Source organism: Sphaeramia orbicularis, chromosome 6 (genome assembly GCF_902148855.1).
Source record: "Sphaeramia orbicularis chromosome 6, fSphaOr1.1, whole genome shotgun sequence".
NCBI lineage: Eukaryota > Metazoa > Chordata > Actinopteri > Kurtiformes > Apogonidae > Sphaeramia > Sphaeramia orbicularis.
In genome coordinates, this window is record NC_043962.1 from 44,840,567 (window position 1) to 44,853,782 (window position 13,216).

Sequence of the window (13,216 nt, forward strand, 5' to 3'; positions counted from 1 at the left end):
TTCTCTGTGCAATGTGGGTGAGATAGTTTTTTTGTTACTTTACATGAACAATTGGAGGTTGAATTTAGTCCCCAGCTATTGTCCCTGTTTTAATCCAAACATCCCATCGAAAAATAGAGTGAAGGAAGTCACACACAGATGATGCACTTGCCTGTATTTGCATACTAAGCACTAGAAATGACTTGGACTGGTAGAGAGAATGAGAGTGAGAGAACTTGCATAGATATTCAGTTGACACACTTATGGGGTATGTGTCTCTGTTATGTTAAATGACTAAAAGCAGAACTTAAAGTCACAGCCAGGCCTCGGCCCTCTACGCCGTCCTGTGATCAGCCTGTTTAGAGCGTCCACTCGGGAATCTGATGGGAAGGGGAGTGTTTTGAAGTCGCCGAACAACAACAAAACACACACACACCCACAGATACAGCTCATGGTCTCCTGAGCGGTGACTCAGGCCGGCATGTTGGGTGTTGTTGGAGGTTTCCTGACCTCGCAGAAGTCAGAGGATGAAAGCTGTGAATGGTTGAACAGAGCATGACAGAGACCCTGGGCAGTCATGTGTATCAGCGATGTTACCAGGACAACATTTACCTGTGGACGGGACAGAGGGACAGAACTACCTGACTGAAGGCAAGTGGAAATAAGATAAAGTAGCCTGTTTGTCTTAAAATATAAACCCAGATAATGACGTTTAGATAGATAGATAGATAGATAGATAGATAGATAGATAGATAGATAGATAGATAGATAGATAGATAGATAGATAGATAGATAGATAGATAGATAGATAGATAGATAGATAGATAGATAGATAGATAGATAGATAGATAGACTGTGATGTTCAGGATGGTGAAGGTGCAAAATGATGCTCATTGGAGAAAAAGCCTATCATGTCTTCAGACATTTTAAGCTACTGAATAATATAAGTGAAAAAAAAAAACATATATGGGTCAGTTTTGAAGTTTTGAGTACTGTTGTATCTATAGATACACACTTTTAAGCTCATATAACTTTCTTTTGATGTGTTTCAAGGTAGTGCACCTTTAAAACCAGCACAGGAAATCCTTCCTGGAAGTGACCCTGTTAGCAGAGGAAATACCATCCCCACTGACCTCATCAGCAGTAAGTGAAAACCCTATTGTGTAGCCTACATCACAATGACCAAAATTAAATGAAAAACATGCTGGTTTGATGATGTGCACAGTTAGTGATGAGGAGTATAAAGTTAAAAACAAGTGTTATAGTCTCCTGAGACCCAGCAATGCATTTTGTCCTCTGTAGTAGACAAGAGTTTCACAGCTTTAAACAAACAAACAAACAAAAAAAACTGTCCGCTGCAAAGGACATTTCATTAGATAAAAAAAACCACGAACAGATATTCCAACTCATTTATTCCCTCAGCTATCAGGCTGCTAAACGCTGGGAAGTGACTGAAGCTGATTTGATTTGCTATTTATTGTGTTTTTATTCTTTTTTAGCATCTTAGTCATTTCATTTCATTTCACTGTTGAACTTATTGCCCTGTTGCGGTTCTGTGGGTACTGACAGGTGAATGTGTATGTATGTGGCTGTCATATGCTGCTATCAATGTTTTTGCATTTGTTGTTTTTCCCAAACTGTCTGGATATCCAATAAGGCAGGGTAACTGTGAAATGAATTGCCCTTTGGGGATTGATAAAGTAGTCTGAATCTGAATCTGAATCTGAAAAAAAAAAAAAAAAAAAAAGAATTATCTGAAAAACTGTGGCATCATACAGTTTCCAATCAATGCAATTGTGTAATGTAAAAAACCCCAAAAACTTTTACTTACTGGGTCTCAGGAGGATAAACATAAGTATTAACCCTAGACGACCTAACCAGTTGCAGATGACCAAAAGCACCTGCTGATGTAAAACGTAGAATAATTTATTAATCTCTAATCCTATCAATACATCAAAATAATTCCAACTGTATTTTACATACAGTTTGTTAGCTTTTTTAGCATCCTCAGGTATGTCTTTGACAGTGGTTGTAGACACTTGTTTTTTCAGTTCAGTTAATGATATATTTTGCTGGAAAGTTTTTCTTCAGTTTTCTCTGTTTTAGTAAAATAGCCTTTATATTCACACTGAGTTTTCATGAACATCTACACGGTCAGTAAATCAAATATAAGAAAATACCTGATTTTCAATGAAAAATACAAAATGCACAAGAGACTATGATAATAAAGAGTGATTAACCACTTAGGATGTGAAGAAAAAAAATCATTTGGAAGATGCTACAGAAGTAGTTCCATATCTTTAGGGGTTGTGTAAATTGTCTTTAGGGTGCTGTGAATATTTATAGATCAAAACTGTAACATATTGAAAGATATTAGCCTGAATAATAACTACCACCCCTTTTCAAGACAGTTTTGACCTAACAAGATGGGTGAATAGTGTAACTTTACTTCATAATGGACTTAAATAGTGCAGATTCCTTGTGAAATTACAGAAAACCAGTCATCCAATGGGTATTCCTGGGACTTGAGGACTGCAACTGACTGAACTGAATCCAGTCTAATTTACATTAAAACACTTAGAATATATCAAAAATATTCTACAAACTAAAATAACTGTCAGGTCCTGTTGAAGTTTACATCTGTGTCTGTGCAAACTCATAAAATATCTAAAGAAGACTAAAGGCAGACTGTGTAATTTCAGATAGAATCATTTTCATTTAATTATTAACTGTATTTAATTGTATTTTTGGAAATTAGTATGAATGTATGAATGCAGTGAATAATTTCCAATGAGAAACATATGGCTTTCACTCAAAGATGATTTTTATAGAGGATGAAAAGATATTAAACTAGAAAAACACCCCACCCCCCACCCCCGATCACCACCAAAATTTAACAATTTTTTCCTTGTGCCAGTATCAACATTTCCTGAAATTTTCATCCAAATCCGTCCATAACTTTTCAAGTTATTTTGAACATGGACAGACAAACAAACAAACAAACCAACGCCAGCAAAAACATGACCTCCTTGGCGGAGGTAATAATGATCATAAATGAATTTGAACAGACTTAAAATCTCTGATGACCTTTGACCTTCTGGATATAAAACGTCATCATGCCATTTTATCTTGTTACACATTTGTGTGACATTTCATCATAATTCGCTCACGAATTCTTGAAATGTGGCCAACAATGTGTTTCAAGATGTCAACAGACCTTTTCCTTATCAGTTCATGAACTTTTGTTGCATATCTTTTGCTTTTCTTAATGTAAGACAGATGGACAAACAACCTGAAAACACAACAGCATAAAAACTTTCATATTCTAGTGGAAAAAAAAAACAAAAAAACAATTTTGCATTCCAAAATAAATCTCTTCTTGTTCCTGTTGATGAACTAAGGCCATCCCCATCTCTGCTGTGTGTTTTATCCAGCCCAGCCTGTACCTGCTGCAGCCCCACCTGCAGAGACTGTACAGGGGTCTGCAGAGGTCAAGACACTCCCGTCTGAGCTCCAGAAGCCCACCTGCCCACAATGTGGTGGAGCAATCCCAGACCACAGACCTCCTCCTGCTCTCCATCGGGACTTGGCTCGACTGCAGGGCTCAAAGCTGTCGGTGCACAGCAGCAGCAGGAAGAGTAAGAGCAGAGGCAGCGTGGACGCGCTACACCAACCTGCTGCCATGGCGGACGGTAAGCATGACTCACATCCGAACATCTGGAGAAACAGAACACAGCCTTTTCCATGGGAACAATTCTCATCAGATCATTTAAACCACAGGTGTCAAACATGCGGCCCGGGGGCCAAATCCGGCCCCCCAAAGGGTCCAATCTGGCCCACGGGATTAATTTGTCAAATGCAAATATTATACTGAAGATATTAACAATCAGTGGTGTCAAAATCATTTTAATTCAGGTTCCATATACAGACACTTACAGTCTAACTAGATTTCAAGTGGGTCAGACCAGTAAATATTATCATATAACCTATAAATAATGACAACCCCAAATTCTCTTGTTTTTTTGCGATTAAAAAGTTAAATTACATGAAAATGCTTACATTACCGAACTATACTTTTACAAAAAATGTGAATAACCTGAACAAACATAAACAAATGGAAATGTCTTAAGAAAAGTAAAAGCAATTTTACAATATTCTGCCTGTTACTAAATGTTTTGTGCGATTGTAATGCACATGTGTAAATGATAAACTGATAAACTGAGGCATGATATTGTTAAAATTGCAACTGTTTTTCTTAAGACAATTCAAGTTGTTCATGTTATTCAGATTTTTAAGGAAACTTTATAAAAGTAAACCTGATCATTATATAATTTTACTTTTTTCCCTGTTATTATTTTACTGGTCCGGCCCACTTGAGCTCAAATTGGGCTGAATGTGGCCCCTGAACTAAAATGAGTTTGACACCCCTGATTTAAATAGTTGGTGAAGTCAAATAATAGAAAATCAATATTAGAATTCATGGTTATATATAATTATGAAAGTGAGAGCATTTCACAGATACACATAGCATAAAGACTGGACTGGAAAAGGTCATGTGATCCGATGAATCGAGACTGACCCTGTACCAGAGCGATGGATGTTTCAGGGTGAGAAGAACGGGCAGATGTAGTGATTACCCATCATGCCTAGTGCCTGCAGTAGAAGCCTATGGGGGCAGTATTATGATCTGGGTTGATTCAGTTGATCAGGTCTAGGTGCAACAACATTGTGTGTAGGGCTGCACAGTATTGGAAAAAACTGACATTGCGACATTTTTTAAAACCTTGCAATATATACTGCGACATGAAAAAATACTCAGGAGTATATAATAGCTGTGTGGTGCCGACATAAATGGTCAAACAAATGAGTAGTGTTACCTCTAATAGGGGTAAGGCACAATCGACACAGAGCATGTGTTTCAATATCATCCTTCTTGTAACCGAAATAATTCCAGATAACTGACGTTGCTTTTCTTTTTTGCACTAAGTCTTCGTTTACAGTGATTTTCTCTTGTTCGTTGCTCATTTTTCAATGTTGTTTCCAGCAACTCACTCCAAACTGATTAAGAATGATTGTGATAGGTGGATTGCTACACATTGACTTCATTTGCTTCCTACACTTCCTGCAATGTGACTATTGTGCACACATACATCGCGATGACGATGCTTAAATGATATATTGTGCAGTTCTAATTGTGTGTCCATAAACTGAGGTCAGATGAACCTGAATATGCAGGTCTGAACATCAGTGGAATTTTTCGTCCCTGATGAAACAGACATATTCCAGGATGACAATAGCAGGATTCATCCATCTTAGATTATGAAAGGAGCATGAGACAACAATTTTATACGTGGATTGGACAACCCTACAGTCCAGACTTTGATGGACAAGACATTACACAGTGGTCCAAGTCTCCATCATTAAAGGGTGTCTGTCGTGAATTTTCATCCCTATCTATTTCAGAAGATCACGTATAATACTAGTGGTTCCATCAGTAGCTTCCATTATAGCCCGTTGTCAAGTATGCGTAAGCACTAAGTCGCTGCTTCGTCAGTCAGACATGGTCAGAGACATGTTGCCACTTTCATGGGCTGTTCCAACAGTGGTAAAGACAAAGTAATGTTCTACTGTCCCATTACCTGGGCTGTGATGGACTGGTCACTGACCCCGTGCAGCAGACCCCAGTCTAAGATGACACATTTTTGGCCAGTGCTGGGTCACATCTCCAGGACAATGATGGAGTGCAAAGCCTACATCTGCACAAACAACACGCTGGAAAAAATCGAAATCTTTCCAAGTGTATTTTTCTCATTTCAAGCCAAAATATCTCATCACACTTAAACGAAGACATAAAGAGTGACTTTTTAGTGAGATATAAGAACTTAGTTTTAGACAATAGATCTTGAAAATCTTATTTCATGAAATCTTACCAAGACAATGTTCACTTGTTCCATTGGCAGCTTTTTTGCTTGAATTTAGCAAAAAAAAAGTCTTGAATTAAGCAAAAAAAAAAAAAAAAAAAAATCTGCCAATCCAACTAGTGACTGACTCCAATTCACCAACTCACAAACTAATATTTTGCACTCACTATAAAACTGACTGATTTGCACAATGTAAAATACTCTGACTAATTTGCACTACAATAATATATACATAAACATAAATGTTTACCGACCGTATCCCTGTGCATATCCACTCACTGTATAAAAACTCCAATTTGCACTTTCTGTACATATTACACTATAAAACCCATTGTAAATAATATATACATAAACATAGACTAGATCCACACATCCACTCACTGTATAAAAACTCCACTTTGCACTCTGTACATATTACAATATAAATCCACTGTAAATCTCAACCAAATGTTGTCCTTGTCTCTACTCTAATGTTTGTTTATATTATATCTAGGTCCACATGTGATTGGGTTCACGTTGTCAAAATTGTATGTCGCGAGCAATGTAAAAACCAAAGCCAAATTCCTTGTATGTGTTCACATACTTGGCTGATAAAACTGATTCTGATTCTTCTGAAATAAGATTTTCAAGATCTATTGTCTAAAAATAAGTTCTAATATCTCACTGAAAAGTTACTCTTTAGGTGATTATGTCTTCTGTTAAGTGTGATGAGATATTTTGACTTGAAATGAGAAAAATACACTTGGTAAGATTTAGATTTTTTTCCAGTGAGGTGACACATCATTGGCCAGGGCTGGGTCGCATCTCTAGAACAATGGTGGAGTGCAAAGCCTACGACTGCACAAACAACAAGTGCAAACTCATACTTCCCACTCACTCTGGCTCACTGACTGCTCCATGTTTACTCACACTCATCACCCGGAAACAACAGTGGTACATCACTTACGGCCAGCAATGACTGCTCCACATATGTTCTGCCCCCATCCATAATTCATAACAAAGGTCCAGTGTAGTGCATTTATGGACATTTTCTACTGAATTTGTACCTGTCTTGCTTATAAGTAAAACACAAAGCACAATTAATGTCTCTAATGTTTAATTAATGATCTTGACAAAAAAATTATGCAACTATAGACTGAGATAAAAGTTACAACATTGCATAATCTTACAGAGGGTTGATCCAACTAGCGATGTAATCACAAGCTTTAATGGGTTTAAAGGGCCCGGTCATTTGCGCCGCCCCCGGCCCGGTACTGACTTGTTCCGCTAGTGCAACTAAATATTGGAATGTGTGACTTATTTTGGCTGGGCAGTGTGTTTTTTAGAAGCTCCATAGTGTACTTTACTCTGGTCTATCATGCCTCTAAAACTGCTTTTGACTGATACCTTTTGCGATCAGTGGCAGCTGCTCGTCTTTCAGAGAGGGGAAGCTCATTGTTGGCTTACATCAAAAAAAAAAAGTCAAGTTATTTAAACATAAATTCGTCCCTCCGTTCCTTTTTAAGAAAATGGTCAGTGACCTTATCGTACCAAGTAAACAAGAAAATGTTGAAATTATGTTAAATTGAAACAAGGAAGTACAATGAGTGTCTTTTATTTACAGTACAAATGAACAAGTAATTTCGTAGTGGTTTCTCTCTTGATTTCACAGCAGAATGTGCGACGGTATTAAACTGAACTGTCATTGAAGGAGTAGATCTCAAAATAGCTGTCAATCAAACGGGATTCAGCCTTTCGACTGATCCTCCAATCAGCACATGGAAGCCCAGCGTCCAGCCCGGCCGAGCTCCGCCCACAGCTCCATTCACCCCCAGAGATGCCAGGCATCCGGGGGTGGGACCACATCATGGCATTTATCCAATTACCATCCAGTTTTGAGGCAATGAAAAAAAAACTGTTCCACTCAGTCCCATTGAAGTGCATGGACGCTGAGCGTCTACGGACAAATGCACTGAGCAGAGATCGTATGAGAAAACAGCGCAACGGGAATGTATGAGAAATGAACAACATGGAGTCCGCTGATTTGTGATAAAGCTGATTCTGAACGAACTCGTCTGTGAGATGAACGTGTTCTAACACATTTGTAGTCCATAAAATGTCAACACAACCGTACATATTTAACCATTTAATTTTCATAATTTTAGGGGAAGCCGAGCTTCCCTTGCAGTCTATGAGGAATCGCCTCTGTTTGCAATGTCTCCAGTATAATCAATTGTTGTGGTTAGTCTCTGGTTATTTGATGGTATTTAGACCGTTTATGTACTGAAAGCTGCAATGAGTTTGTTACAGTAAGCACCGAATAAAAACTGAATCTAATCACATCATTCCTGTCACTGAAGACAATCTTTCTGACCAAATTAATCTTTGTAAAGTTTACCTTAAAGACTTTGAAACTACACTTTTCTTCCAGTTTTATCAAAGTGTATAAGGGCCACTTCTTGTTTATCATTGTGTTCATGTTGTTATCCCTATGAAGTTATGCATTAAATCAATACAGAAGTAACATATAATGCTCCTTTTTCATCTACACAGCGGTATTAGCATACGTTATGTGTGGGGGGTGTATAATTCGGGCAGCTAAGCAGGAAAACGCTGAACTCCACTCCCCAGGGAATTCTGCCATCTCCTTTTCATTTACTTCCTTGAGTAAACAGGATAAAACAGCTTGATTTGCATGAGCTCACTGACTATCTGGTCCTTGTGAGGATGAAAACGGAAGCTGAGAAATAACACAACGGTTAGGATCGCCAGAGATGCACTTTCACACACCAGTGAGGTTAATGTATGCAATTTTCATGAGCACCTAATTTGGGTAGGAGAGCAATTATCTCATGACAGCTTCTTCCAAGTTGTTGTTCATCACTGGCAGCCTCTGTAACCTTCTTTATTCTCCCCCGAGGACTGAATGAGACTCTGTGATTAAGTAAACACAATCACACTTGATCACCGCGGCAAAGTAGTTTCACTTTTAAGTAGTACATGGCACAACAAACAAACATATGAGAGATTAATTTGGGGTTAATAGAGTCATTAATCCCTGTTTTTGATGCAGGTTGACAGACTTTTACAACATACCAGAGTGTTGTTAGGATCTCAGATAGAATATTTGCCTCTAAACCTAGGTTTCTTCTCCTTTCCGACATGCAGATTCCTGTTTTCAGCTGCTGCTGGCGTGCCTGTCATGCCAGTGCTCTGTGTTGGTCCTGGGCCTGTTGGAGACCTGCTCCTCCTGTGTCCACACCCTCTGCTCGTGCTGCTGTGGAGCCTGTGCCCGGTGCTGCTCAGCCGTCCAGGAGGCCCCGGTGGAGGAGCTCAACTGCAACGCCCACTGCCACTCAGTCCTGTTCGAGTCCTGCTGTGAGCCGACCGAATGCCTGGAGTTTTGTCTGGAGTGCTGCGACATCTGCCATCGAAGCTAGGAGGTGGACTGAAGGGAAACTGAGGACTAACTTTAAAAGTGCAATGTGAAGAAACAGAATTACCCCGGCCCCCAAAGGGGAGGCAACGGGTATTGTTTTTGGTTCAGTTTGTTTCTTTGTTTAACACTTTAGCAGCAAAACTACTGGTTGAATTCATACCAAATTGGGTTTATAGATTGCCAGTGACCCAGAATAGATGTGATTACATTTTGGGAAAAGTAGGTCCAAGTAAAAATTCTTTATGAATTTTTTAAATCTTTTTTTTCCCATTTACTTCTAATGGGCAACATTTGTCAGTGTTGTCTATGTCTATGCTTTTTTTCTTCCATGTTTGTTTTCTATGTCTATGGTGACATCAGCACACACATAGACATGATGACATCAGCTGGATCGATGCCAAAATAAGCTACAATATGCGCAGGGGGCGGGGTTTGTTGTGCCTGGCACCACTTGTTGCTTTTTATTTTCAACATGTGAACCAATGATGGTGTATTTTAAAGGATGTGCAGATTCCCCAATTTTCTTGGTTTCTTACATGTGTTATAATAGACTGCACTTATTAAAAGGGGGTTCAGATAAAAAAAAAGTTTGGAGATGTCATCCATGGTGTGTGGATGGATGGATGGATGGATGGATGGGTGGATGGATGGATGGATGAATGATGATATATGTATGGATATATGGATATATGGAGGGATGTATGGATGTATGGATACATATATGGATGGATGGATGCATGTATGTATATATGGACAGATGTATGTATGTATGTATGTATGTATGTATGTATGTATGGATGGATAGATGTATGGATGGATGGATGTGTGGATATATGGATGGATGTATGGATGGATATATGTATAGATGGATATATAAATCTATGTATGGATATATGGATAGATGAATGTATGAATGTATGTATGTATGTATGGATGGATGGATGGATAGATGGATGTATGGATGGATGTACTGTTAGGCCATCAGGTGAACCCGGTTTTGTTTCATCTCGCCCCGACCCTCTGCAACCATGCAATGTTGACTTTATAAAAAAGATATATTCATGTTATGTTTGAAAGTAAAAGTTACATTGCATATACATTACATTACATTACATACATTACTGATATTCCGGCAGTTTTTTTGTGATCGTTGTTTTAATTTGGTACTAGCTCGGTCTAGGCCTAACAGTGGAGGTCCTGCAGCAGACACTTTGGGTTCACAAAAACAGATCTTCGTTGATTGTTGGAGTGGACGACACTGCCACCAACTGGAATATTTGAGGTGTGGGCATTTCTTGCGCATGGGTCAAGGGCTACTCCTGTATAGATCGGCTTGGAAAAGGGCGCAATGAATGTGTCAAAATTACGCAAGCGGAAGCAGGGATGAATGTACGTGTTGAATGATCCGCAAATGGAAATTCAACACTTGACACACAGAACTTCAGAATTATAAAAGAAATTTCATGATAGATGCACATGAAAACGTGACATATTTTTACAAATTGGTACCATTTCATTTGCAAGTCTCCAACCATTTGATTAAATCATGAAACCTTTGTGCAAATACCAATGTGCATTTGTGAATAACAATATGTGCATTTACGGAATATGAGACACATCTCTTTCCATACCGTGTACTTTTAAAAATGTGTCAAGAGCTAAACTACAAACATAAAACCAATGCTTGGGACCATTTATACACTCATATTTATATTTTTTGCATCTGTTCAAATTTGTGTTTTTTTTCTCTTGTATAAAATTCTGCTAAAATGATTTTTTGTGGCTACACAGAGGACAGTCTCATCATTAATTCACCACACACTTCCATACTGAATGGCTTACATCAGGGGTGTCAAACTCATTTTAGTTCAGGGGCCACATTCAGCTAGATTTGATCTGCAGTGGGCCGAACCAGTAAAATAATAACATAATAATATATAAATAATGTCAACTCCAAACTTTTCTTTATGTTTTAGAGTGAAAAAAGTCAATTTACATTATGAAAAGGTTTACATCTGCAATTTATCCTCTCCAAAGATGTGAATAACATGAACAACCTGAAAAAATAAGTGTAATTTTAACAATATTCTGCCTCAGTTTATTATTTACACATGCACATTATAATTTACAGATCACAGTGGATCTACAAACACACAAAACATTTAGTAACAGGCAGAATATTGTTAAATTTGTACTTACTTCCCTTAACACATTTCAGGTTGTTTATATTTGTACAGGTTATTTACATTTTTTGTGAAATTATACTTTGTTTTAGTGTAAATACATGAAAATATTTACATTTACAAACAGAAAAATTTGGAGTTGTCATATGTTACCATGATAGTATTTTACTGGTCCTGCCCACTTGAGATTGAATTAGTCTGAATGTGGAACCTGAACTAAAAGGACTGTTAATGTCTTAGTGTAATTTTTGCATTTCACAAATTCATCCCAAGGGCCGGACTGGACCCTTTGGCGGGCTGGATTTGGCCCCCGGGCCTCATGTTTGACACCTGTGGCTTACATGAATGAACATCACTCAACAATAGATATTTAAAGAAGAAGAAAACAGATTGCATCTAAATATTGTATATTTTATGTTTGAACAGAATAATCTGTCTCCTATCTTTAGGTTAAACTGAGATAAATGCACAGATATATAGTTATTGATCTTGTAAGTTCTGTGCATCTCAGCAACTGCACTAACAAGAATGATGATGATGATGATGATGATGATGATGATAATGATGATGATGATGATGAAATTCTTTATTCAGTCATCACATAATAATACAACCAGTGTCAACAACAACACTTCAAACATCACAAACATTACCAACAGGTTAATGACTGAAAAGGCCCAGGCAGAAGCAAAATGCTTATATTAATGCCTGTCCTACAGAACAAATTCAGCTACCCAGCATCCAATATAGGAAAAAAACAAACAAACAAAAAACAATGCATCCAAGCAAACAAACAAGCAAAACATAAAAAGGTGAAAATAAACCAGAGAAATAGAAAACTTAACCACCAAATTAATCGTAATTTAATGTAGAATCAAAAAAAATTATTTACCTATTACTTATTAGAGCTTAACAACTGTATCCTTCAAAAATTGCCTTATGTACCATTTTTTTAAATATCAAAAATGGCCTACACATTCTTAAATCCATGCTGGCTTCATTCCATAGTTTAACTCCAATAACAGATATACATTGTCTTTTTGTCTCTTTTTTTAGCTTTTTGTACGACAAATGTACAAACATTTCGCAAATCATATTTAGACTCGTGTTGAGAAGAACCTCTTTGTACACAGACGGGGAGTAACTTTAATTTGGCTTTATACATTATTTGCATTATTTTATAGTAAACCAAATCATTAAATTTCATAATATGGGATTTCATAAACAATTCATTAGTATGTTCATAGTAACTGGCCTTATTAATAATACGTATGGCTCATTTTTGTAGGAGGACTATAGTATTTACAGTTGTTTTATATGTCCAGCCCCACACTCCCACACAATATGACATATAAGGAAGTATAAGTGAACAGTAAATTATATGGAGTGCCTTATGGTTGAGTAGATTTCTGGACTTTTACAAGATTGCCATTGCTTTTGCAATCTTTCCTTTTATATATCTAATATGTGGTTTCCATGTTAATTTGTGATCAATAACAACCCCTAAAAATTTTGTATCAAACACTCTTTCAATTTTAACATCACATATTTTTAATGTAATATCCCCATCAATTTCTTTTCAATTCCCAAAAACCATAAATTTAGTTTTTTTAATGTTAAGTGACAATCTATTGACATCAAACCACATTTTAAGAATTTCTAAATCCCTTTCAACCGTGGACAAAAGTTCCTTTAGATTTTTCCCAGAACAGTAC

General features: G+C 37.4%; 1 protein-coding gene across 1 annotated transcript; it reads left to right on the forward strand.

Annotated features, from left to right (window-relative positions):
- The first annotated feature begins 462 nt into the window (after positions 1-462).
- LOC115421268 (myoD family inhibitor-like) lies at positions 463-9,482 on the forward strand. The gene is made up of 4 exons (XM_030137070.1): positions 463-630; positions 1,033-1,122; positions 3,414-3,671; positions 9,048-9,482. The coding sequence occupies exons 1-4, from the start codon at positions 570-572 to the stop codon at positions 9,317-9,319; spliced, it is 681 nt and encodes a 226-aa protein (XP_029992930.1). The 5' UTR covers positions 463-569; the 3' UTR covers positions 9,320-9,482.
- Positions 9,483-13,216: the final 3,734 nt, after the last annotated feature.